We start from the raw sequence: 26848 nt of genomic DNA, 5'->3' as shown, positions 1-26848 counted from the left end.
CATGGTCCATGGATTCCTACCTACCCACAAAGTTAAAAGATAAAATCACCTACTATACAGCACTGCACATACCCAGCAGGATTCATCAAAAGGGATACCAACAGTGTTTAAGAATGCACAAACTAAACTACATTTTAAACCACGATCGAGGGAAGTGGATTCTGATCACACAGAATCACACAGATCACATAAAGGAACCTCTGGTTGTCTCTGATCTCAAGACAACTCACTTCTGCTCGTTCCTGAGCCCATACCAAATAAGGGTCATGGTTGAGCCCTGCTCAGAAGAGCAAGAAACAAGTCTTTGAAACAGCCACATCACCAGGAGGCAATTTTTCCAACTTTATTTTCCTTGCTGAGTACGTTTGCCACACCACCTACAGCATTGCACTCAAATGGTGACTGTGCTAGCTAGTCGGATGGGAATGCTACTTATGGTCCCCAACACCACTACACACCACGACTGTCCACGGCATCTTATCCAGAGGACCACAATGCCCAAAACGATTGGAGAAGTGGGTCCTTTTTTGCCCACTGGCTTATGCAATCTGCATATCCCCCGCATATTCTGGAACAGGCAGCGAGTACAAATGCCCTTGGGGAAAGGCCAAGTTTGTGTTGCGAGTTAATTGCCCGTATCCACGGCATCCAAAAAAACACAGAAGCTCCTTAGAGACAAGCCTGCTGCCTTGTGAAATTACGGATGCTGCTTTACCACTTCGGTAAGTACTCGGTGTCCCCCCTCCCAAAAAAGGGGGAGGTTGATTAAAACAATTTGCTCTTCAGCCTTCGTCCATCTGCTAAAACACACTGATCTTTCCTCAAGAACGGTTCAGCACAAGCCAAGTCAACAGGAGCAGAGAAGATGGGAAAAGCTCGGATAATTGGGCTGTTACTGCCATAAGGGAACTGTATGAGCCGGGAGAGGAGGGGAAAAAAGTCCTGGTGGCTGCCTGCCAGGAGGGCTGTCATACCCACAGGTGAGCTAATATTAGACTCTGGGAATGAAGTCAGAATAGGCGGTTTGGTCTGCTCCTACACGGGCTTCCGCACAGCTCTCCACACCGGCTCGCAGCACTCCAGCCCCGCACATCGCCCAGTGCTGGGAGCATGTTATCCAGGAGCTATTTTCAGACTGTGACAATGAAAAGCAGAAAGACCCGCAATGCCCCAGCTGAGTGACAGCCAGCAGAGCTGCTGTTGTCACCATTTGAAATCATCAGCACCTGCCACCTCTGGATTTGGCATCCCTCCCCCAGGCTCCCTACCGAGATGATGTCATCTGCTTTTCTGACTGTATTTCAACATCCACTTGACACAAAGTTATGTAAAACTCCGTGAAAAGAAACCTTCAGCAGGACCCAGAAAGTTTAAGGATGCCCCTGATCTGAAGACAGAGATCAGTACCTTTGAGCCCCTGCCTTGGAGTGTCATCCCTCATCATGGATCTGGCTGCTGGTCCCCAATCTTAGAGTGGGAAGAGGCAAACCAGACCTCATGTGTTTGGCAAGCACTGTGAGTTCTTTGGTTGGAAATCACTAGAGAAGGACCAGGCCCCCCAGTATTTACCCATTTCCCCAGGTCACCAGGGCTGTCCATAAGGAGGAAAAAAGAAAAAGCATTTTCTCTCTGTTAGCCCAAGACAGAGGGGGGATTCTGGGGGAGGCTGCAGATGCACTGGGATGCAGTAATGGTACACCAGCACTCCACAGCTCTCCCTGCAGGTTTATGCTTGGGTCTAGTGTCACAGTGAGTTTGGGTTTCTATGGAATCATAGAATGGTTTCTATAGAATGATAGAATGGTTAGGGTTGGAAGGAACCCTAAAGATCATCAAGATGATCATCGTAAGAGAGGTGCTCCAGCCCTCTAATCATTTTCATGGCCCTCCTCTGGACCTGTTCCAACAGTTCCATGTCCTTATGTTGGAGACTCCAGAACTGGACACAATACTCAAGATGGGGTCTCACAAGAGTGGAATAGAGGGGCAGTCACCTCCCTTGACCTGCTGGCCATGCTCCTTTTGATGCAGACCAGGATACGGTTGGCCTTCTGAGCTGTGAGCACGCATTGTGGGCTCCTGTTGAGTTTCTCATCCACCAGCACCCCTTTTTTCCATTAAGTACTCAGATATTTAAGTGGTGGAGGCCATTTGAGAAGTAGTAGCTTTCCAGGCTCAGACAAAGATTTGAGCTCTACATGCATACTCTAGTGGCTGGTGCTTAAAGTAATTAGTTTAGGCTAACTTCAGAAAGACAGAGGTCTCTTTCAGCCTGGCAGCTGAGACTAAGAGATGTCACTTAGCTGCCTGGGATCCCCAGAGAAGAAGAAATCCGCCAGCTGAAGAGTGTTACAGAGCATTACCCACACAGTCTGATCAAAACCAGTAGTTTGGTTTAGCAACCAGTGTGTCTGCGTCCTGTAGTAACTGTCCCAACATCCAGCTCTTACTACTGGAGTATTGCGGTGGCCAAGTTTCCCTGGTGCTGACTCTGGACCAAAATCAGGTGCTGGATTCTGGGACTGGCTCTGAGCTATAGAAATGGCAAGAGACAGACTTACTGCAGCCAAAGCTGTCCAGGGGAAAATGCAGGAGAATAGTACCAAATCTACTTCGTGGAATTGGGAGCAACAGACTGCACCCAACTTTCAGTCTCTAAGACATCACTTCGGTGGGTTGGGAAGGTGCTTGCAAGGTTACAGCAGAGCTGGTAACTCAGGAAAAAGAAAATTCATCAGCCCAAGGCTGCAGGATGATTATTCTTATAAGAAGTGTGGGGTTCTTGGAAAAAAAGACACGGTGCATGCTTGCCTTATGGAAAGGACCTTAAGTACCACAGTGACTAGCATTTCCTTTGTTTACTCTAGGACTCAGCAAGTATGTGAGCCAAGGAAATTAATTTTTATTATTCTTTATTCAGTCCTCAATTTTACACACAGCATAAGGGGCTCTCTCACGAGCTAGCAGAACAAGAGCTGTATTCTAAAATGAAATTCTACCTCTTGCTCAAACCAGGATAGCCAAGGAAGGAGATCCCACAGGCTGCAAGGCATATGATTGCAATCCAGCAGCTTACCTCATGGGTACTCAAATTCAGCATAAGCTCCCCAGTCTCCTGTCCTGCCCCAGAGAACAAAGGGGAGGAAAAAAACCCACCAAGAAACAGTCTGCATCTCTGGAGAGCTCTGCTCTCCCGCGCTGCGTTTCCACAGGGATGCCGTGCTGGGCTGATGAAGCACAGTGTGCCTGGCCTGCCCTCCATTACAGTACGTTTCACTCTTCCCCAAGGAAACATAGAATTTTTCTAATTAAGCATTAAAGTGATTTAATTATGAGGAATGCTCCCTTGTTGAGCTAAAATCCATCCCAGACAAGAGTACAGCAAGGCTTTGGACAATTCTGGAGAGGTTTTGCTGACTGGTGGGTCAAGAAATACTGCATCTCAGACATGGGATTTTTTTTTCTCTTATGAAAAACACTGAATAGTGCTCCCTGCAAATGCAAAAACCAGCAGAGAAACAAGAGAAAACCATGTAGACAAAAATGATCCACAGGCAGGCCAGGCTTCTCGAGCTGCAAAGGAGAGGCCAAGGAAAAGCACACACCCAGGTATTTCAGGCTGCTGGAGCTGGTGGCAGGGCTGCTGCCCTGGCACCTTCCAATCTGGCATGGACTGCAGGAGGTTGAGTTCTGGGCAACTAAACAGGATTGCTTTTGCCAACGCAGTCTTCACAACCAATCTCAAAATCCTTGATGAAACTCGCTAATTGGCACATCAAACCGCTATGACTGACAGCTGTCAAGCCAACACAGCCCAGTGTCAGCTCTGCGAGGCAGCTGAAGTGAAAAACATTCCACATCCCATGAAAGGCACATAATTATTTTTGTCTTGAAAACAAACAGTCCCCCCCTTCCCACTGGGCTGCTGACTACAACACGTACCAGCTCTCTGGTGGCTGCAGCCCTCAGTCCAGTCCCAGGAGGGGCTGCTGGTCCTGGCTGGGCTCCAAAGCCCCTGGCCCTCCTGCCCCAGAGCGTGGGGGGCTGTTTGCCCAGGGCCCTGACACACTCAGGAGCCACTGCTGAAAGCCACTGACTGGATTCAAATGACATGTTCCTGCAGGACAGTGCCACAAAGGCTGGGAAAGCCTCCAACGAATGGACAGAGACCAAGAAGGAGAGGAAGAAAAGCTATGAGAGCACTTTGTCTCCACAACTGAAGTGCAAGCAAGTATCTTTCCTGGGTCGAGGGGTAATAGCCCTTTAGCTTCTGTCCCAAGCAGGACTCAGCCCACATCCTCTCCCCAGCAGCCTCACCAGAGGCAAGGGAGCGCAGGGAGAAGTGCAGAGGCTGCACTGACAACCCTGAGAACGCATTTGAATTTGTAACATCCAATATGGACTAGGCTTTAGGAGGAAAAAAATAACAACCCACAGACACTGTCTAGACAAACCCACCTTCCAGGCCCCCCTTCCTTCCCTCCCATCTACTCCATTTGCCTTCACAACCTCCAGCTGTCCTGTCCAACATCCCCTCCTTGTCTGCTAGTGCTAATGATGTCCCCATTTGTTTAACTGTTGAGGGGACTTCACAGAATCATAGGGGTTGGAAGGGACCTCCAGAGATCAAGTCCAATCCCCCACCAAAGCAGGGTCCCTAGGACAGGTCACACAGGTCGGCGTCCAGACGGGTCTTGAATATCTCCAGAGAAGGAGACTCCACACCCCCTGGGCAGCCTGTCCCAGGGCTCTGTCACCCTCACCGTGAAAAATTCTTTCACATAGTGGTGAGGAACTTCCTGTGCTCCAACTTGAGGCCATTGCCCCTTGTCCTGTCTCCACAGACCATTGAAAAGAGACTGGCCATTTCCCTCTGTCTCCCACACTTGAGATATTTATAAACATTGATCAGATCCCCCCTCAGTCATCTTTTCTCAAGAATGAACAGCCCCAGCTCGTTCAGCCTTTCCTCGCAGGGGAGATGCTCCAGGCCCCTAATCATCTTTGTAGCCCTCTGTCTTTTGTTTTAATACCAGGGAGCCCAGAACTGGACACAATACTTCAGGTGGGGCCTGACCAGGGTAGAGAACTTCTTCCAAGCCAGCACACTATGCACTCACAGGGACAGCTGCAGAACTGTCAACCAGCAGCACAACTGCAGCTCAGAGCACCACACCTGATCTAGCCTTATACTGACTGCAGAGGGTGTTGGTAGGAGGAGCTCAGTCCAAAAAATGGACAAGAAACTGCATAAGTATTCATGGCAGCATCATGCCATGAGCATCCTGCTGCTGGAATATTGCTGGTAGCACAGCAACGTACCACAGCATGGACAACTGAGCCACAGCGTTTTGAGAGCATCCTCCTAAAGGGGCTGAAGGCTGGGTGAGAGCTGAGTGACACAAACAAACCTCAGCCAAGGGCGAGCTCTGAGACAAGGGAGAACTTGTCATTCCTCACACTGGGGTTGGACACAAAGCCACTTCCAAATGAGCACCCACCTGAAGGATGTCACCTCCTCTCTGCTGAGTGGTGATGGATGCTGAAGCAGCAAGAAGTTGCATTCAATGGGAGAGCTTTGTGTGAACCCTTTGTTGCTGTCAGCATCCAGTGATCAATGAATATGTGGACTTGCTACTCTGCCTGTCAGCCAACAATCTGTCCTTGAGACAGCTTGGCCTTCTCCACAGACATGGCTCAAACCAAGAGCCACCACCACAGTGAACGCCCTTCCCAAACTCTTACTCCAGTGTTTCAGTGAAAGTCAATGAAAAGTCTTAATTTTCATTTTTCTGAACTATTTTGGAGAAATAGGTTTCTGTCCTGGGTGGTGGGCTGGCACAGAGTGTCCCACACTCCCACAGCCTTGAGGCACCAGCTCTGATGGGAGCAGAGCACAGAGAGCTGTAAAACAAGTGTACAGCAGTAGGTGACCTTCCGTGACCCAGGTAATTTGTGCCCTACTTAACTTAATCCCTGGAAATCCTGGACCATAACCTCAAGACCTGCCTGCAGCACACTATGCTAAAATTAAACCAAACTTTTTCCAATGAGGTTTGCAGACCTCAGGCATGTATTTTTCCTCCTGAGAAGCTTCACAATTTAACTGTTTCCAGCCCAGAAAGGTGAGCTATGAACAGACCTGGCCAAGCATACAAGAACCATCTTTGCAGGAAAGCAGGAGTCTGTGGCAGCATCAATGTTACCTAGTTCAAGTCTAAGAGGTGATGGTTTTGATTGTGCCACCTGCAAATGGAGATTATGATCGCCATCTTCACATCTTGTGTACCTCAGATAAAAGCATGAGGAAGAGATTCTCATTACCATTGAAAAGTTGAAGATGGAAGAGACTTAGGAACAGCCAGAGATCATTGCTAATCCATCATTTCATCTCCTTCTCTCTGTGCCCATATGCACCTCTTGGCTTACTGCTCCCAGCCTGCGCCTCTGTGTTCCCTCAGCCAGGACAGAGACTGTTTTCCTGTCCAGCTGGAGAAAATCTGCTGACCAAGAAGCGTCTGTTCTCTTACCCCCACCAGGAAGCAGATGCCATGTTCTCAGGCAGGAAGATGCATCCTCAAAGGGATGAACCATATCAAATGAATAGTTAGACAAGACACAGTTTGGCCCAGGTTCAGCTGACCTAAATTCTGCCTAATTTCCTGGCCTAGTGTGGCCTGTGGGAAGACCCACAGCTTTCAGCAGCATCTGCCAATGGCAAACATCAGACAAAGGTGGGAATTAGGGCGCCTGAATCTGGGACAGTGCTCTTCAGTCCTGAGATCCCACCCTTCATTGCAGCCTGTCCCTGCTGGGCTGGGAGGCCAGCAGCCATGCCATCCTGAGCACTCAGACTGGCTATTTCACTTCTAATACTGGGCTGACAGCAAGAAATGGAGAGGTCTAAGAGCAACCTTCCTGGGGAGGAGAAAAAGAAAAAACAAAAAGAGGGAGCCTATCAGCCCCATGAAAACATCACCAAAACCTCAGTGAAAGAGAAGATGGAAGAGAAACCTCATTCATTCACACTTCATCAATAAACAATCTCCTGCCTTGGCATTCAATCCAGGCTGCAGTCCCAGCTGCAAAGCTGCTCACATCTGTAGCTGCTACATGTGCACCAGAGCATGGGCAAGCCTGCAGCAAAACATACCACAGGGAGAGGTGATCCATTAGCCAGCACAATGCGTGCATCACCTAACTCTGCCTGGCCACAGGCTTCATGGCTGCGCTCATCTCCTCTCCCCACGTGTTACAAAGCCAGGCCAGCGAGTCACGGGGCCCCTGAACGTCTGCTGCAAGTCAGGGACTACAATCCACAAGCAAACTCTATTTCTCCATTCATTCCAAGCAGCACACGCTACTTTTCCTGCCACTTCGCCACATTTCAATCATTTGCAGTAAAGCAAATCAATCATTTACATGACTTACTATTTGGTTCAACCTACACACAGCTAAAAAAGACGAGGGCTCTCCTTGAATGAGGACAGCACGTTACTCGAATGAGGCTGACAAGAACAGGATCTCTTTGGCTCATCTCCTGCCACTCACTGACAGAGATTTAGAAAGGGCTGTTTGACAGTAATTTCCTCTTTACATTCTTATGCTGCCTGACAGTAAAACTACCAGTGCGGAAACAAAGCCGTTCAGAAAAAGACAATCAACCCTTTGAATCGGGTGCCTCTTGATTCACCATCTGAGATTTCTGAATCATTTGTGGAGTGAAAGCAGGGGAGACCACAAGCTCCATGGCATGCTTGCAAAACAGATCATGGCTCCTGGGCATCTCCCGTCCACCTCCTCATCCTTCCCAGGGGTGCTGCAACATCTAAACATACTGCATGGCCACCATGTCCCTCCTGCTTGGAGAGTACTAGCAGTTCTGGAAAACCAAGTATGTGGTTGCACAGCTTGTTTTGGGGCACTTCTTGGGCCAGCTTCTCAGAGCACTGTCAGCCCAGGGCTCAGTTACATGTAGGAGCTGATGTCTAGAGCCAAACACATATTCCACAGATGCATCTCCTTGCTAGAGTCTTTCTGGTGCTTATTATTTTTGAGATCTCACCTCTTGCAATCTTTCACTCGGGCACTAAGCCACTCTGCTGCTGAGCTGCCAGAGGATTTACTTGTATATGTCTTCTCCTTGGAACAGCCCCAAAACCCATGTCAGTCATGATCGCATTCAAATTCCACATCAGGCAGCTTTCCTCACCTGCCTGCAAATATTATTTTAGCCTGCTGCCACAAAGACACAGATTGGTATCAATTTCAGATCAAGCCATTTAAAATACCCTGTCCTCCTTTTCCAATCTAACTGCCACACACACCCCATCAAGATGCCTGAACTGTTGGCACAGAGCAGGAGTATAAACCCCACATCCTCTACAGGTTGCACCTACAGAAAAATGAAGGACCCCCTGTGTAAAAACTTAGCCTGCGAGTTGCAATTTTCCAACAAGGAGAAGAATTACAACTGAGGACAGAGATGGGTGAGATAAACAGAAAGAACATTAAAATCAAGGATTAGACTGGAGGGGAGGAAGCCTCGCAAGAGGTCAGCGAGCTAACAGACACGCTGCCAAAGGAGTGCGTGCACTGTTTGAATGCAGATAAAATGAAGCATGAACAGGACTGCAGCAGCCAAACACAGACAAGAGGGAGGCAAGCAAGAAATCCCTTCCTAGTATGCAAGGAATAGTCATCATCTCAGTTCTGGCTGTGCCTGGATAGCCCAGCACGCACTCAATTACTTACCTACACTAATGAACACATGCTCCCCACTGGAGGGAGAGAGTCCTTCAACAAAGCCATCAGGACATGAGAGCTTTTGCTGCACCTTTTCTGACACACTTGGAGGTGAAAATCCCCCTCTCTGCCTACACCCCACAACAAGCAGCTTTATCAGACACCTATCTATAACCGCAGAGGCTGTCACATTAATCCTAAGCCTTTCAAAAATCAGCCCTCTGTATTTCCCCCTTAGAGACTTGTGTGCTTGCAAATCTGCGTGGCTGTGAGTTCACATCCCTGAAATACAAGCTGCAAAGAGCAGAGATGCTGTGGGCCTGATCACAATGCTGACACCACGTTACCTGTGCAGTACATCAGCACAAGGGAGAAGCCAAGGACCTTGTCTTTTGGCTTTCATGTCTCATCTCACAATTGTCAGAAAATCTCTTGGCGATCCAGAAAGAATTGAACAACAACAGGAGACTCAGCAATGAGGAGGAGAAAGTACCCTTAACGCACACACACACAGATGGAGGGAAAAAGGAGGAGAGCAGGGGATGCTTTCCTCACTCCAAGACAGACAGTCAGGCTGAAACAATTTCATAGTCAATCTTTCTCTTTGCCCTTTTCAACGAAAATATTCCTGTTCGCTTCTGACATTCTCATCAGCCTGCAGAGAATCAGGAGTACAACCGTAGCAGTTTGTCTTCCCTACCCAGGAAAAGCAAACAGGGAAGAAAAGCTTTAACACACACACACATGCATATTTTCAGGCTTCCTTTATAGCCCCTGAAGAAGGGTACAAGGGTCAGCGCCTCTACTCTTGCCCCAGTCACCCTCAATGTGAAGCACACAGCATGCTGTAGGGTTCAATCCCAACTCTTGCATTCGTTAGAGGAAAACCACTGATTTATGGGACCATAGGATTGCTTCCAGGCCAAACACAACTAGAGCCTCAGTGCTGAAATGCCTCGTAAAGCGTTAGCCTGGCTTTCTTTTCTGCCGGCCTTCTGTTTATGCAGGCAGGAGGCACTTCCTCTGTGCTTTGCTGTGCTTGGCAGCATCTTGGGAATGCTAAGTCAGGCAGATTGCCTTTCAGGCATGGGAAGATCTCGGTTGAAACCATAAATAGACTGTGCGTCTTCATCCGCTGCTTACAGGGAGCTTATCATGGAGCACATAAACAAAATGAGAGAAAGCTCAACACATCACCCACGCCCCACAGGAGCTCTTCTGCAGGACCTGCATGAGCCTGCGTGAAACCTGGACCGCCTGGCTGCTTCCACGGGGGGATGCACACCACAAGCCGCAAGCCGTGCAAACCACAGGCTGCAGGACCCAGCAAGGAAGGACTGATCTCTCCAAGTCCAGCAAAAGCCCTAATATGTCCATTAGTACATGATATGCTTTGCAAAGGAGAGTGCTGGTAGGACCCAGAGGGCTAACTTTATTCCTGAGAAATTTTATGTACTTGATGCATCCATTTTCCTTGGCAGCATGGGAAGGCTGGAGGCCTTAAATATCCAAGAGCATTTGTGCATTTGCACTGTTTCTTAGAGGCATTTACTATCTTCACATCCAGGTATGAAGGCAAGGCTATTTATTTTTGACTCTTCAAGTAACAAACTATTACCCATGTAACAGCTTGTCCTGACTTGCGGCATATACAGTTCATAGGACATCACCCATCTCCCATGCCACCTTCTTGATCCCAGTTGAGCTGTTGGAACCCCACAGTTCATTGCAAGCCAACCATTTACCAACAGAATCTCTCTGCTGCAATGACAGCTTCTAACCTTAAGAGATTATTAAGCACTCCCAAGAGAAGCTTCATGCTGAGGGGTACCCAATGGTTTTCCTGAGAGCGAAGGTGAGGAGGAGGTAGAAGATAAACAGAAGAGATTGTGCAGAACACGTAGAGGTTGGACACTGCAGCAGCACAGCCATGGCAGGGAGTCACCAGAGACAGCAAACTCCCTTCAAAGGATTTTTTTTACCTTTCTGCTTCTTTCTCTGGTCTCATCTACCAGTTCCTTGCATCCAGGCCATGTTTCTCATCCCCTTGCCTGGCACTGCAAGTTGCTTCTCCAACCTCTCGCAACTCTTTCCCCCAAACATCCCCTTCAGAAGGCATTAGGAAAGCAAGAGGGCAAACAGAAAAAAACAAGTCTAAACACAAAACAAGGCATCGCAATCTGACCTTGAGATCACTGACAGTTTGCCATTGGTCTTTCCAGCCTCCACCCTTTCAGCTGAACGCTCCCATTTCACCTGCACACCCTGGGGGAACTTCTTTTTTATTCTGCCCTTGACACATTCTTTGAGAAGTGATTAACATCTGAAGTAGGCAGGTACCCAGACTTTTTTGAGCACACAGAAGTCCAACATCTCTTTCTCTCACACTCCATAGGCGACTTAATGAATGGTTGTATATGAAACGCCAGGAGCAAGATCTTGAACTGAGCAACTGGCTAACTCAGGGCATGGCAGCAGCTCTCACACACCATCTGGAGCAAATCATAACAGTTTGGAGCTGAAAAGTGCCAACTGGCACAAGCTTAGACCCAGCCCTGAAAGCCACGAGTGCAGCACTGTCAGTCAAGACCAGGCAGCCAGGGGAACTCCCTTGGCTTGAGCTGGATGCTCTTGAAAAATGGATCTGCTGCAACAGGAAGCCCGTGGGACTGTCCACATGCTCCACTCCGAACTCCAGCAAGGGCTGCTCAGCTCACAGGTTCCAGCAAACACTGTCATTTCATCTCCTGTCAAGGAACCACCTCCTGTCTTTTGCTGAGCAGATGTTTGAAAGCAAGAGTCTTCTGTTTAAGGGGCAGGCGAAAGCAGTTCAGGAAGCTCATGTTACTGCCGTAGGGGCATAGGCACAAGAAACTCTCACAAGTCCTTCCTTACTCAAAAACAGTCCCAGGGGGACTGAATGGGGTGGGCTGAATGGGCAGAAGAAAAGGAGATGAGGACACATAGCATGGACTGCATGTGGTGGGTAGGGAGCAGCCGAGGTCTGAGGCAGTCAAGGACAAAGGGATAAGATAGCAGGTTGATCTGCCCAAAGATAGAGCCATGAGCCTGCCCAGAGTACAAGCCTGCTGGCCAAGCTGTGGTTGGTCCTTGCTCTGGACCACAACCAGAACCTCCTCCTCAGTTTCATCTGCTCTATCCCCTATGCCATTCTCCAATTTTCTGTCTCTTTTAAGCACTCTGCACTTCCTCTTACAGTGTGTCCAAGTGTCATCACACACACAATAGGCACAGATGAACACATGGACCCACTGACCCAGAGCAGCCCCACGCAGCCCAGCTCCCACCTCTGCTCTCCAGCTGATGTCACACCCAGCACAACCCCACAAAGCCCACTACAAGCCCCAGCATTTTATGGGCAGACCTGTGAGCTACAGCTTTGGGGCACTGACAGATGTGCATGCCCCGTGTGCTCCTCCATAGCCTCAGAGGTGATTCAGAGACACCCCAGTAACCATGACATCTCAGAGGTGGCAGTGCTAGGAGCCTCTGCCCTGGGAAATGACATTTGCTTCCCTGCCTGATGCTGAAATCCCAGGGCTAGCACCACTGGGAATCTAGCAATAAACAAACTAGTTTGCAAGGCTTTCTTGTGGCTGCAGCCAAGCATGAACTCCCCTGAAGGCATATGTGTGTTCTTTGTAGGGTGCTTGATGCCTATGGATTGTTTGTGGAAGGTCAACTATGTAACACAGCAATTACAGCAGCTGATGAGAGTTAATAAATGTTTTGCTGCTGTCAGCAAAGCCCCATCTAATAGACACAGCTCTGCTCTTTACTAATGAGCATTCTTCCCAACTCATACATGCCCAGTACTAGACCTCAGCAGGTCCATCATCAGCCTGTCCTAGCACCCGCCTGCCCTGGGGACTCTCCACAAAGACCCTGCAAACCCTTCTCAGTATGGCCTTCTGTTTTCAACACTTTCTCTCCCCAGAGCAGCCTGGTTTACATGCCACTGGAGTTTGTACAGCTTTTGCATCGTAAATCCATCATACATGTCAATCTCTCCTGTGAAGCCCCGCAGAGCAGCGCTGCCCCACAGGGAGCAGTCCACCCCAACAGCCTCCCCCTTCCAAGCCTGGGAAGATGGAGCCCTGGCGCTGTTGATGTGCAGCCACACCACCACCACAAGGTTGTCCTCAGCCTGTCACTGTGACCACATCACTCCTCTCCTGCCATCTTGGGTCCCTCTGACATGAAGCATCAGCTATCTGTCTTCTCCCCCCTGTCCCCGCAGCAGCTCTCCTCTCTCGCCATTGCTTTTCCCCTGTTCCTTTTTCCTGGCACTCAGACAAAACACCTCGGTGTTGACTTGTAACATTTTTCTGGTTTATTCCTTCCTAGGAGGACTGCCAGTCATGTCAGGCTGACCCCCATCACGCAGCTATTTCTGTCAGGTAGAAGTATCCTTTTCAGGAAACAAATGCTATTTTCCCCCCACGATCTCGAAATTGATGGGAGGCCAGGTTCTTCCTGGGTGATATCAACTTTACGAGTTACTTACACAACTTCCCTGGCATGTGTCAGATGAAAAAAAAAAAGAACCAACCCAAAAACTCAACCAGGAGAGAAAAAATCTAATATTAAGTAGCAAAAAAAATCCCCAGCCCACAGTAAAGCCACTCTTCCCACTGCCAGGCTAACCAACCCTGCTGTGTGTGCTACAAAGAGCAACCACACACCAGTAAGTGCAACATGGACCCATTCCAGAACTCAACATGACAAATTATGCCCATAACGAGGGGGCCAGAAGACAATAGTGAACAACTCGTGATGTGCCAGATCCTAACCAGCTTTGACAGGACAATAGAAATATCATAAATAGAAACGCAGAATCGCTGGGCTGCTTTCCGTTTGTGAGAATCACTGAACATCAGGAGTTGGAAGGGACCTTGAAAGATCATATAGTCCAACCCCCCCTGCCACCGCAGGATCACCCAGACTAAATCACACAGGAACACATCCAGACTGGTTTGAATGTCTTCAGAGAAGGCGACTCCACAGCCTCTCTGGGCAGTCTGTTCCACTGCTCCCTCACCCTCATAGGGAAAAAGTTCCTCTTTCTATTCACACAGAACTTCCTCTGCTCCAGCTTACACCCACTGCCCCTTGTCCTATTGCTGCCCATCCCTGAGAAGAGCCTGACTCTGTCCTCCTGACTCTCACCCTTTACATATTTATAAACATTAATAAGGTCACCCCTCAGTCTCCTCTTCTCCAAGCTAAACAGGCCCAGCTCCATCAGCCTCTCCTCATAAGGAAGGTGTTCCACTCCATCATTTTCATGGCCCTGTACTGGACTCTTTCAAGGAGTTCTATGTCCTTCTTGAACTGAGGGGCCCAGAACTGGACACAATATTCTCACCAGGGCTCACCAGTCACAGAGGATTTTGAGTGAGTTGACCCAAAAGAGAGAGAAAGTCTGGATCAAGGAGAAGCTTTAAAAGGATGTGATAGAAGACAGCCCTGGTCTTCTGATATAGCTCCAGCCTCAGCTGAGGCTGAAAAAGCAGAAGTTTGTGTGGAGCATCTGCCTGAAGCTCTTTGTGGTGAGCAGACACCACCTCAGCAGGAATGGTGAGGTGGGTTGAGAATCCCATCTCAGACACATCGTAACACTGGAAGGTTGATTGTTTGCATGGCTTTTGTAACCTTCAGAAACAGACAAACTACTCCAAAAACTTCATCCTAAAAAGAGAAGAACATACTCCTCCCCATTTCCCTTCAATCACTCAGGGAGGCTCTTAGTTTTCCTCGAGAAGCTACATGCTTAGTGCCATTGCTTACGTCATTTTGCCTGTAAAGCAAAGAATCAAGAAACACTCGAATTCAGACCTGTTAGAGGGGGGAAAAAAATGAATGTATAAACTCCTATAAAAATCCAAGCCAAAATAGATCCCACATAGAAGGTATTTTCAAGATTTCACTTCCAGTACTCAGAGAAAACTGCCATGCCCAGGTAATGGAGGGAGGGTCCCAGGTGGAACAAAGCTCCCAACTTGACAAAAAAATGTAAGAAAAGAAGCAAACAAGCCAGGGCTTAAATTTATCCTACACATTCGGTTAAATTTGTCCTATGCATTAGATCCAATCTAATGTCCAGGAAAATCTCAAACACCCAACCCCAAACGCATTAAAGTATTTATCCCTGCCATGGCAACAAAGGAAAAGCTGTGAAACACCTACAGTCTGAGGCACACCCACCAGCTGGGACCAAGCATCGCGACTGTGATGAATTCAGTCATTTTCAATAAGCTAATTAATGTGCCATGGACGTCCTAGTGAGGTGGTCTAAATTTGGAGAGTTAAATACACACTGCCTGCAATACATCTTGTGTTCACCTCCACATTAAATTAGAAGCCAATAATTCTTGATCTGTGGCCTGGTATTCAATTTGCTCAGATAAATTTGTAGCTTAAAAGGCTGTTGAATACCTTGGGGAAAGAAAACTACACAGACAAACATAATCTCATCAGATCCTCTGGCCCACTGGCTGCATCTGAAGCATCAGCACAGCCAGTTCAGCTATTCCCACCATGAAGCAAGCTCAGAGGGGGTTAACCAAGCACAGTGCTCTTGTACATAACTCCCCCAACCAAACCTAAAACCCCTGCTCTTTACTCAGAGCTACCTCACCCTTTTGCTAGGCAGCATCCTCCTAAGGGAAGCTCTGAAATACCCACTGAGAGACAGGATTAGAAAATCTGACACCTACATCGCTGTGGTTTGAGGCATCACCAAGCTGAGATACCAAAAAGCTGCTCAGGATGAGTAGGCTCCAGCACCCTGCGTAGAAATCTGTCACAGAGGTGACCACAACAGGCTCTTACTGTCTCAAATACCCAGGGCACCAACAGCAGCTCCCAGCCATAGAGCACTACATGACTTAGTGGACCAGTACCCCCAGTTCAGCAGGAAGCTGGGCACCTAGACTTCAGCAAACATAGACCTACACCACTTCCCTATGGTCATCCACAGTCTCTTGCACAGCAAAAGCCTAGCCCCAGCTCTCGCAGGTCTGAGTGCTTTACCTTGCAGACCACCATTTCTCTTCAGGAAATGCTAGGCATGTTTCCCAACTAAGTAAACTTGAACCCTTAGCACAAGGGAAAGAGGCAGCTCCCACCAAGCTTGGGGTGAATTCTTGGCAGTGGCTGTGCTTCTCGTCGCCAATGCAGCCACAGAGCTAATGTTTCCTTTAGTGAGTTATCTTTACAGCCAGGAAGTGGGTCTTTCCATCTGGACAGTGTCAGTCTTTTGGCTGATTCTGCCTAAATGTTAACAAATCCCTGCTGCTGCCTTTATTTCCCCTCCTCGGGGATACTTGGAATTTTTATTTTTCTTCATAACATATTTCAGTCCCGTGATCTCGTAAAAGGACTAACAGAAGAGGGAAGACACACTGGGTCTCCAGGTTATCTGTTTAGCCTAAATAAAAAAAAAACATGACATAATGCAAACCCACAAAGACAGAGGTTGCACAAGAAATTTGTAGGGCCTTAGGGGATGAAAGGCTCATTTACCAGATGAATTTCACCGAGAAATCTCAGGAGAGAAAACAGACATAACTAAATATAAACATATTTGCACAAACACTGTGAAGGTCCTGTTTGGAATGGGTATTTATACAGTTCACAGAAAGCGAGATGAGATAAGCTTATGGGCAAAAATAAGAGCCAGGGCTGAGCTGTCTTGAGAGAGTAAAAACCTTGCCACCCTGAGAGGCACTGGGGCAGAGGCTTCACCCCTTTATCTGCAGGCAGCACAGAGCCACCGTGGGATGGAGAACGCTCTGGGTCTCACACAGCCTCAGCAAATACCACCCATCACTTCACAAGAAGAGGCAGCCAAGTGAAGCTCTGCAGTGCTCAGCTGGGGATGATATCCCTCTCTCCACTGCTCACACAACTCAGACACAGGAATGTGTTCTTCACGAACAGTGGGCTGATCTCTAGGGGCTTTGCTCAGCCTCATCGCAAGTGTGTAATGCATGGGGACACCCAGCACCTTCCTTAGGTCAAAAGCACTTTAAATCTCCCATGGCAAGAAAAATTAATCCCATTTCACCCCACCAGTTGTCTACACCCATTCTCTTCTCAATATGGTACTGACCCAGAAGAGTAAGGATGGAAGCACACGTGCATCATGCTCCTCCTGGCAGGACCAAGGCAGCAGGGGGGTAGCACTGTGGGACCATGCTGCTGGTAGCACCACAGCTCCTTTGGGTTTGGGAGGAAAAGCAGCTGTGCTTGAAAGCTACAAGTGTTCACTCCTTCAGAGCAGGGGACAGCATTTACACCCACAGCCCATCACTGAAGCTATTTCCTTGCCACCCTGGAGGACTTCAGCTGCTAAACTCAGGGGGTCACAAAGGCAGAAGAGCCAAACTTTTTTTTAAAACTTGAGGAAAACTGCTCCAGTATAGCTCACATTGGTACTAGCCTTTGCCATGAGCATCTGTGAAAAGTTTTAATCTCCCCCACATTAGCTGTCATTTAGCCAAATGAGTCTCATCAGCCTCCTCTTAATTCTTCTGTCCCTGCTGCCTCCTTCCACTGATGTCCCTCAATATTCAGAAGATAGCCTCCACACACACACCACCTCTCCTAGAGCAAGTAGGAATTGCTCCAAAGAGCTTAAATCGCTGTAAAGTATCCTCAGGTTACACGGCACTTGGAGACCATGAGGCCTTTTTCCCCTCTGTCTTTCCTACTCTGTCCACGTGCCCTAAAACAGAGCTGTGCAGATCATCTGTGCTTTGCTCTGGCTCCTGCAAACAGGGCCAGGAAGAGAACCAGATTTAATTTTAGAGTGACCCAAAATGATTTTATTTTCTTCTCCTTGCTGGACTGAAAAACATGAACTGTTAATCTAGCTCAGACATAATGTTTTGTTTGTCCCTGAGCAAAACACTTGGGAAACTCTGGCAAAGACAAGGAAAGGATCAGACTGCAAAGCATCCAGGACAGCTGGAGAAGTTCCTCTATTATCTTCCAATGGAGTAGTTAAAGAGCTCACCTAAGAGATGGTTTGCACACTTTTCACACCAGGTGGAACCCTTCTTGGGTTCCTGGCCCACGGGATCCCGATCAAAGCAGCTTTTGCACTGGGGACAGGGGGCAAGGGAACACCCTTCAAGCAAAAAAGTAAGTTGCAGAAATAAATTCTCCCCCTTGCCATGGACAAGTCCTCAAACCTCTGGATGACAGGTGAACATCACTTAGTCCAACACTTAGTTTTAATCCATCTGTCCCAAACCAAAACATTTTAGAAATACCAAGAAATGTCCATTGTCATAAAATTTGTGTAAAGTTTAACCATACAACCAACTGCATATTTTTTTCCAGTGAAAAATAACACAAGGGGGCAAAGTATCTATTTTTAAGACAAGTTTCTCCACAAAAAATATTCAGTTCAAGACAGGACCTAAGAGGGCAGGTAGTTGCTATGCAACTCCTGACAGAGGATGGCAACTCTGAAGGGTGCTTTCACAGAATTAAAATCTCTATAAAGTCAAACCACTCTCAAAATGTTATTTTCAGTCTCATGTTCTATTTAATAATTACAAAAATCTGGCACAAAAAAAAAAAAAAAAACCCACCAAATAACGAAGAGAGGATGTTTCTTGGAGCAGATGAGCCAGGATGTTTAACTAGGGAAATTCTGTCTTTATGGAGAAATATCTATATTTTCACAAGATAAGAACTGTGCCTTTCTAAAGGAAAAAACACTAAACAGCCAAGAAGACTTTCTTGCCAAGTTGGAGTGCTCTACAAACCCACACCAAGCACAGGGCAGCCTGCAACACTCACTCTGCATCACCCAGTGCTGCCCTGTGGATACAGAACCCTAAAACTATGTTCCTATTGCACTGATGTTACTGAGGCACTTTGGGTCATTTTTGTGAGGGGGAGCTGCTAGACCTGCCAGACTTCAAGGAATATAAAATCCCCATAGTTCAGTAGAAGACAACTTCTGGGTGTGAAATGCTTTTATACCCTGATGGGTTTGCTCAGTAAATAACCACTGTTGTCCCTTGTAGGGGAGAATACCTATCAGCAGTAAGGCAATTCTTCTGCCTCCATAGAGCATCGTGAAGTTGGTACATGCCACGTAACTCATGCCTCCCCCTTTCATGGAGCTGGTGTTGCTCAAGCCTGCCTGCAGCTTCCCAGCTTCAAGTAACCCTGCTTTGCAGGAGTTTCAGGCAAGGTTACAGCAGAGTACTGTAGACTGTGCCTAACAAACCCTCAGGGAACCTATAAAGACTGGTGCAGAGAGTCACAGGCAGCTGCTGATGAGAACCAGAGGTAACAAGAAGATTTGGGAAGGAGGAACATGCATGCTTAAAAGAAAAAAAGAACAACCCAAACAAGCACACAAAAAACCCCAGATAGTGAGGTGGTGGTGAAGTGCAGCTCCTCAATGGCTAAGAATCAGTCACTAGTACATAAATGTTCCCCTAGATTTACTCTAGCTAGGGGAACGATGCTCCTGGACTCACCCAGGGCCATTCTGCACATGGATGGATACTGGATGGTCGTTGCTATGCAGTGGGTGTGGGACCACTGAAGACCTTCAGCAGTGGGGCACCTCATACATATCCGGACACCACTTGGACTCCAAGCTGCCCTGTTGGACAAGGTCTTCCCATGCAGATTATTGCTTTCAGGGTCAAAACTATTTTTTACTCATTCCTGGACATTTCTGTAGTATCTCTACACCGAGTCCAAGCTCTTAACTTTAATCACTTTTCTTATTCCCTTCCATGAATCACAGATATCTCTGCCCTGTCATTTCAGCAGTCAGGCGCAACGTGGCAGCTGTAGACGTGACAGTTACTAGAAGGAATTCAGACTGATTTTGGGACAGGCTGACCCATATTATTCATGTCCTGAAGCAACATAACCCCCCTCAGGAAATGCTGTCAGGGAAGGAGATAATAATGCCAGCTACAGCTTTTTAGCTCTCCAAGCAGCTGCATACTCACATTGATCCCAGTGCCAATGTGGGAATAGATCAGTCACTAACGGGCAGTGAGAAAGCTGTTTACGGGATGCAAAATGCCCCAAAACATGCAGAAACTGTTGATATTATTACTTCATAAGACACTGTGTTTGTCTGACTTCTGCAAGTAGCAGGCAGATGCTTTCAGACAGGTAAAAGAAGGGGCTTGTGCACCAGATGAGGAGATGCCTAACCCATAGCTCAAGCAGCCTCTGTCAGGAAGAGACAGATTGGATGGTTTCTAATCATCCTCCAAGACACAGTAATGCACTATTCCTGTAAGTCCATCACGATGGAGCAAATCAAAAGCCCCAGCCAGGTCCCACCCAAGCCAGGAGTTGTTGTTCTCCATCTCCGAACAATGCAAGCCCTTTGCCAGCTTCCTCCTCCAACACAAAGAAAGGCAAGAAGGTCCCAACACAAACGCCACTGGAACCAGCCACACTGTCTGGCCAGCAGCAGGCAAAATCCCCTGCACAGTATCGTCTGTGGTGCGATTGTGCTCCTTGTCAGGGGTTTTCCCCACAGCTCCAGCACACAGAGACACACGTGCACAGCTGCCAAAAATAACAGCTGCGTTTTTAAACAAGGGCAAAGCCCGCAGCATCCTGGAGGTGCACATCACAAGCAGATAGGGAGAGCAAGTCTGAAGCCCAAGTGCCAATTTGAAGATGCAAAGCGCTTTCCACAATTAAATACAAGGGCACCTCCCACTCCAACCCACCAGGGATTGCTGGGATTTTTCTTCATCCATCTGACACTGGTCCCTGAACAATGAGACCAAATGGCATCTCTTGTTATTTGGTTGATGCTGGCTGTAACCTTTTGTGCCAGACATTGGTGACACACCCCTCTGCTCCAGAGTCTCCCATAAACAAGTGTTTGGACCAGGAATGCAGTTCCCCCCACCCATCTTGGAAATAAAGTGTTTAGGAGCGGGAACATGGAGACCCAGTTCTTTTTCTCCAGTGTTTCCTGGGAAGTTCCCAGCAGAATCGGCAACTGAGTCCCAGGTCAGCCCAGCATCACCACAAGCCTGTTGCTCTCTTCTGCTCTCTGGGAGAAGGAGAAGTGTTAAAAGTGCAGAGACTGGGGAGAACAGGAGAGCGCTCTGCACACAATACCAAAGAAGCCAACCCACAAATCTCTGCATCGGCACTTGCAGCAGCAAAGAAAAACCACCACATACAATTATGGCAGGTAATCTTATTTACAAGTTTGAAATAATTTGCCCTGGGATGGAAGATGGGAACCACAACCACTTACCCAGTAAACCACATACAGCATGGAACAGCCATGGGGAGGGAAGGGAGGCTGTAATAATCTTATTTCTATTCAGCAAACCACACCACTCAGAGGCAAGTATTCCCACAGACTTCAGGATGTCAATGCAAGGGAGTTGAACGCTTTTTTTTCCCCCCCTTCAAGGTTCTCAGAGGAGAGAACACAGAGGAAAGCAAGACAACTCAGCCCAGCCTGGAATACCACTCTGATAGCTGCTCCCAGATGGGTTCCCAAACCTCCCAACAGGATACTATTATGCATTATCAGCAAGGCACAACTTTCCATGTACATTAATGAGAAACACTGCTGTGCTACCAATTTGTCTGGCTTGGTCTTGGCAGTATTTCTAAGTTGGAAATCCCATAGTTCACATAACTGGTCTATTCACCCCGCTGCTTAATCTGTCTTCACTTGAGGGGATGAACTCCATATATAAACACGCAATGCTGTATATAAACAGCCCCCAGGCCTGCAGGCAGCAAGAATTAAGCATTGCTCTGCGTGTATATGTGTACATCCATATGTGTGTGTCTGGGAAAGAGACTGTTGTTTGCTTGTTTATTGTGGTATTCTAAATTGTAAATGCAAAGTTATCCAAACCTCAAACCAGGCTCCAGCCTCAGAGATAAGCCCTGACCAGAGAGGGGCTGGCAGGGATAGACTTGCAGGCGACAGGATACTCAGCTATTTGTTGTGGTTGGCAGATTGGTAGAGATTTCACTCTTTCTAAAATAAAATTAGGGGGAAAACAACTAAACCCATCCTGATTTATGGAATAGAAGATTAAGAGGTGCATAGATCAACAAGAACTGTTGGCTGGTGGGGCAGGGGGATGAAAAAGCATCTCATGAGAGCAAGACTCTGCCTGCTCCCGGGCTCCAATCTGCCTTGGACCCAGGGAACTCAGCTCCTTGGTGCTGAGTCCCCCCCGAAAACACACACCACCACCCATGCACACCCCACAGCATGCTACCACTCACGGGGTCCAGGCTGTTGCTTATAAAATGACAATAGGGAAGATCATGTTTTCCTCCTTGTACTTCACAGAATTCACTAGTTTGAATGAAAACAAGTCTCCTCTGATTCCTTGAGATTTTTCTCATGCTTTTTGATTGGTGGCTTAATTCTTCTCAGTGTTAGCACTGTCTTCTCTCAAAAATATCAGAAACTACCAATAAAAGGAGGGAAAATGCAAAAAAAAAAAACCCCAAACAACAAAACCCAAAATACTAAAACCCTTAAAAAGGGAGAGGGAATCCCCACACACATCACTGAGCAAAATCACCTGTCTTCTCTGGCAATAAACATGGCAGGCTGAGCCGGGCTGAGGGATGGTGTGTACCAGCACAGGTCTGGTTTGTGCAAGAAGGAGCAGTGCACACCATGTGCCTGGGACATGCACATGCTGCCAACACCTCAGCCTTCGAGGTGGGAAGGTCCAGGCCCTGAAATAAGAAGCAATCGAGCCAAGCACGGGACCAGAGGTCCAAACAGACGATGTTCTGCAGGACTCCTGCCACTCCTCTGTCTCGCTTTGACTCTACTCTGGGCAGGAGGTGAGCTCAGAGGCAAAGGTTCTTGGGCAATGCCCTTTGAGACTCACCCACGTCTTGCTTTTTTCTTGAATAAAGATAGGGAGGGGAAACAAAAGGAACGAGAAACTCCAAATTTGGCTATTTTAAATACTCTGTATTTTGGAGGAGGGATTATCACAGGCAGCAGCCACTATACCAATACAACTCTGAGAAAAGCAGTGGGTAGGAAACTCTGATCTCCAGCTGATTGCTATTCTGGGGACAGAAAAGAACAGGAAAAAAAAAAAAAAAGAGGAAAGAAAAATGTGATGCCTGAGTGGGCAAGCAAAGGTTTTAAATTCACAGCCTACCCTGTATCATTGCATGTTGCATTTCACTGGTCTCAGCCCCTCCTGGCTGTGACCAGATAACAAACTCACCAAAAAGAAATAAATTTAGTTGGAGAAATTATGTTTATCCTGCATCCAAGCTAATCACCGAGTGCACAGCATGTACTGTGCTCTTACTGATTTGTTCCCAAGTGTCTCCAAACAGCCTTCAACAAAACAAGAAGGGTATAAAGAGAACCCAGGGAGATGACAGAATGCATAAATTAAGGCACACGTGGCCTCCTGTATTCATCTCCCTGTCTCTTCCCAAAAGGAACAGAAGCTGTGCTGTTACCTAAGCCCATACCCACAACAACCAGGCGTATGGTTGGAGCAGGTGCCTGCAGGCTTTGGGCGTGCTGTGGGAGGTACTCAGCGAGAAGGGTGCCTTGAACCTCTCTCCCTCCCCGAAATGCAGACAGCTGGCCTGGCTCCAAGTGTTGAGAAGAGCTGCTTTGGTAAGCACACGGTCTGGAACCCAGGCTCTGCATACACACACCCCACAAGCCCTGGTGAAGTGGAAGGAGCTGTGCCCTCAGCCTGGGCTTTGGCACATGATGCCCAACACCTCTATGGTGTCTGTGCCTCCCCCCTGCACCGCGACTATAGTGGAAACACTATAGTTGGCTCCAGAAAATCTGCAAGGATTAATTCTGAACACACAGCCTCAGGCAGGTGCTCCTAAAACAAGGGCATTTGCTTTCCAAAAGTTTGGGATGTACGTAGACTAGTCCTGGAAAGTAACCACGGTGGAGAGAGCTTTTGGAGGTCACCAGTCTTGAGGTCAGAAGGAAATTTCTGCAAATTGCAGTGGTGCACAGGGAGATGGATGCGAAAGGTTAGCAGCTTGAAGGACACACTTGTGCTGGTGATTCAGGGCTGATGGAAGCACTCAGCTAAGGGAGCAATGGGGGGTTTTGCCCTCAGAATTTGAGTTTTCTTAACAGTTTAGTGTACCGAATTTGGAAGGTATTTCTTTTATGATTTCTGCAGTCAGAAGTCTATTAAAGAGCTCCAGAAAGGCCACACTCACTGTCCCAGCAGAAGCACACGTGGTTTCTCTTGTTCTAGGACTGAGGGGAGGAATTTGACCACTTTATGAATCACATTTTAATGGCTGGGAAGGCAGAGGATTTCAGGAACTGCACATGTCTCACTCCTTTTAGACAGCACGTGGCAAGGCACTGGACCAGCACTGTCTGTCACTTTTACAGCTGCTCCATCTAAACACAAAATTTGGTATAAACCATGAATATATTAAGTGCCCTAAGCAATGACCTGTGGCCAATCTGCATTCCCTTCAAGTTTCCTACCGTGTCTATCATCTGAAAGCCATGAAGGCTCTTCTTGTGGCAGGACATGTATTGGGAGGGAGGGACATGAGAATTGCTGAAATCGTTCACAATCAGTTCCTTCCCAAGAGTCTCCAAACAGCCTTCAACAAAACACAGAGTAAAAAAAGAAACCTGAAGATGACAGAGGAAATAACCAGGACATGAGTGGCCTCCTGCATTTGTCTCCCTGTTCTGTCCACAGGGATGGGGAGGTTGTACCCCAAACTGCATGTGCCCACTTCCTAATTAACAAGATGCATCATTATAGCAGGTGCCTGCAAAGGCTTTGGATGTGTTGTAGCTGCTAGAAGGTCCTGAACTTCTCAGAATTCTAAGTATCTGACCTGACCAGGACATACTACAGGAAAATCCTGTTGGTCCTAATAAAGCATGAGGTAACTGTCACATTGCAAAGACAAACTCAACTTTTTTTGGTGGATGTAGTTTTGGGGGGGTTTGGGGTTTTTTTTTAAGTGTACTTACTAGGACAAGATCTAAACATCAGTCATTTCCTTGCAGAAGTTGAAGAGCAAGTAGCTGGGCCGACAGATCACAGCCTGAACAAAATCCAACCTTATTTGCTAGGAAGCAGACTCAGCTTAAGAAGCTGGCCCTGGTGTGGAAAGCATCCTGCTCGGAGCTAGACCTTTCCACAACTTGCAGCACAGCCAGAACCTGGAGTGGTGCTGGGGGAGGAGACAGGCAGAGGCAGCCCAGGCTGTCTACAGAAACCAAAAACCACATGCTGTGACCCTGCTAGCCAAACCAGTGGGGAAAAGTGCAGGTTTTCCCCTAGGAGCAGTAGTCCAGAAGTAAAGCAACCCAAATGACCGAGAGTCACATCACCAGCTCATGTAAACCTAGGCAGCTCCTGCAGTCAGTTGAGGTGCATCAGCCCACCAGGAGGAATTTAATTCAGATTCATTACTCAGCTTTGGGTGCAGCACGTCCTATCTGGAACACAAACAGTGACTTGCACTGTCTGTCTAGCCCCTTCCATCACAGACAATTTTAACGCTCCAGGAAGATTGTTTTACCTCCCCAAGCACAAGGCAGTTGCTACTGGAGCAGAAGGCATCAGCTGCTGTAGCAGCTCACAGACCAACCACAAGTGGAGAATGCTGCAGAAGCAGGAGAAACCACACAGGTTTTCTCTCCAAACTCAAAAATCACTAGAATTTGTCTGGAACACCAAGGTCCTACAGCTACCACGAGAAAAGATGGCAGGGGGGTTAAGTACCTTTTTGTAATTGTTACCCAAGTGTTCTGTTCCTTTTTATACACGGACAGCACGAATTCCCAACACAACAGGCAGCCACTGTGCCAAACACCTGGATGTGCTAATTACAGAGTTTTAGGGCAGATTTGGCATTCCTACCTTGCAGGCTGCTGTACTCCCCTCTCTTCACTTCATTCCTTAAAGACATCGTGCCGTACATGCCCAGATACCTTCCTCCTTCCTCAGCTGCTTATTGCCAGAGGGCTGCTTCCATCGCAGAAGCCAAGAAATCCCCCAGCGCTCTCACACCCGCTCTCCAAGGAGCAGTTCAGACCCCAGCAGCAGGTCCTGGCTCTGGTTTCAGCTCTCAGAACCTTCCCATGAGGTGAGCAGGCAGAGCTCCTGCCCCTGCATCTCAGTCTTCTGCAGGGAAACCCAACACCAGGAGCAAGAACAGGATCAGGTCCCCAATGAGAAGCCGCAGCACCTGCCTGCCGTATGGGCACAGAGGGATTCATTACAGTTGTGCCAGGTGACTGAGCATTCATAACCCAAGCCAGGACACTGGCAAGCGGACTGCTGCACCACAGGGATCATCAATTATGCAAAAAGGTCCACAGTTAGTGTAGCTTGACCCACCCATGGGGTTATTAATTCTTCATCTCATTAACTCTAGTTGAAGGGCTGCCGATAGCTAATTCATATCCCCCAAGATCCTTCCTCTGAGCTGCTTTTCATCTGTTTATCTAAAAACATCTGGCAAGTACTACAAGACTTAGAGAAGAACTTCCATTTTATGAGTGGGGAAATTAAGGCTTTTTTTTTTCCCCCCCCCAGAAGGAACTTGCACTAATTCACAAAAAAAGCCCCAGGATCCAAGGCAAGCACTGCCAGCCTTCGTGACCACGCTCTGCACACTGGATGACATGAGCTTGGCACACAACAGCAGGCAGGAACAGAGAAGCAAGTTGTGAACCACGCAGCAGATCTGGAGGGAACCAGCTTTAAACCATCACTGCCAGGGAGAATTCATCTCAGCTGAACATCTCGATTAATAGGTAACAGGAGATGCAGGTGGTTTTCAGTGCAAAAAAAACGTCTGACACAGCAATGAAGGTTTCCTCCTTACTGTGTTTTTCCTCCCAAGGCTATAAGGAACCTAAAGTTTCATAGTGACAGCATCCAAGCCAAACCTCCACCCTATGTCCTGTGTTATTTTGTTGAGGGTGTCAGCCAGGAGGCCAGCAAGATGCTTCTGGTCACCCTTGGGACGAGGGAAGAGCAGAGACATTTCATGCTGGCAACTATGCGTTTACCCAGGGGAGTTTCAG

The 26848-nt window shown here is 47.8% G+C and overlaps 1 protein-coding gene across 2 annotated transcripts in view; it reads right to left on the bottom strand.

The window, feature by feature from the left end:
• Positions 1 to 26848, bottom strand: part of NEURL1B (neuralized E3 ubiquitin protein ligase 1B) — a gene marked incomplete at both ends in the record, with an annotated part of 136180 nt that overhangs the window by 68586 nt on the left and 40746 nt on the right. The window contains one exon of one of the 2 annotated variants that reach the window (XM_084268528.1): positions 25677 to 25737. The exons of the other annotated variant lie outside the window; for it this stretch is intronic. Coding sequence (XP_084124654.1) covers positions 25677 to 25737 — 61 coding nt within the window. Of the gene's footprint in view, positions 1 to 25676; positions 25738 to 26848 lie in introns of those variants that run through there. 2 annotated transcript variants of the gene reach the window in all.

Source organism: Gallinula chloropus (assembly GCF_964237585.1).
Source record: "Gallinula chloropus genome assembly, chromosome: 10".
Taxonomy (NCBI): Eukaryota; Metazoa; Chordata; class Aves; order Gruiformes; family Rallidae; genus Gallinula; species Gallinula chloropus.
The sequence above is the reverse complement of the archived record's forward strand: the minus strand, read 5'-3'. Positions and strand labels throughout refer to the sequence as shown.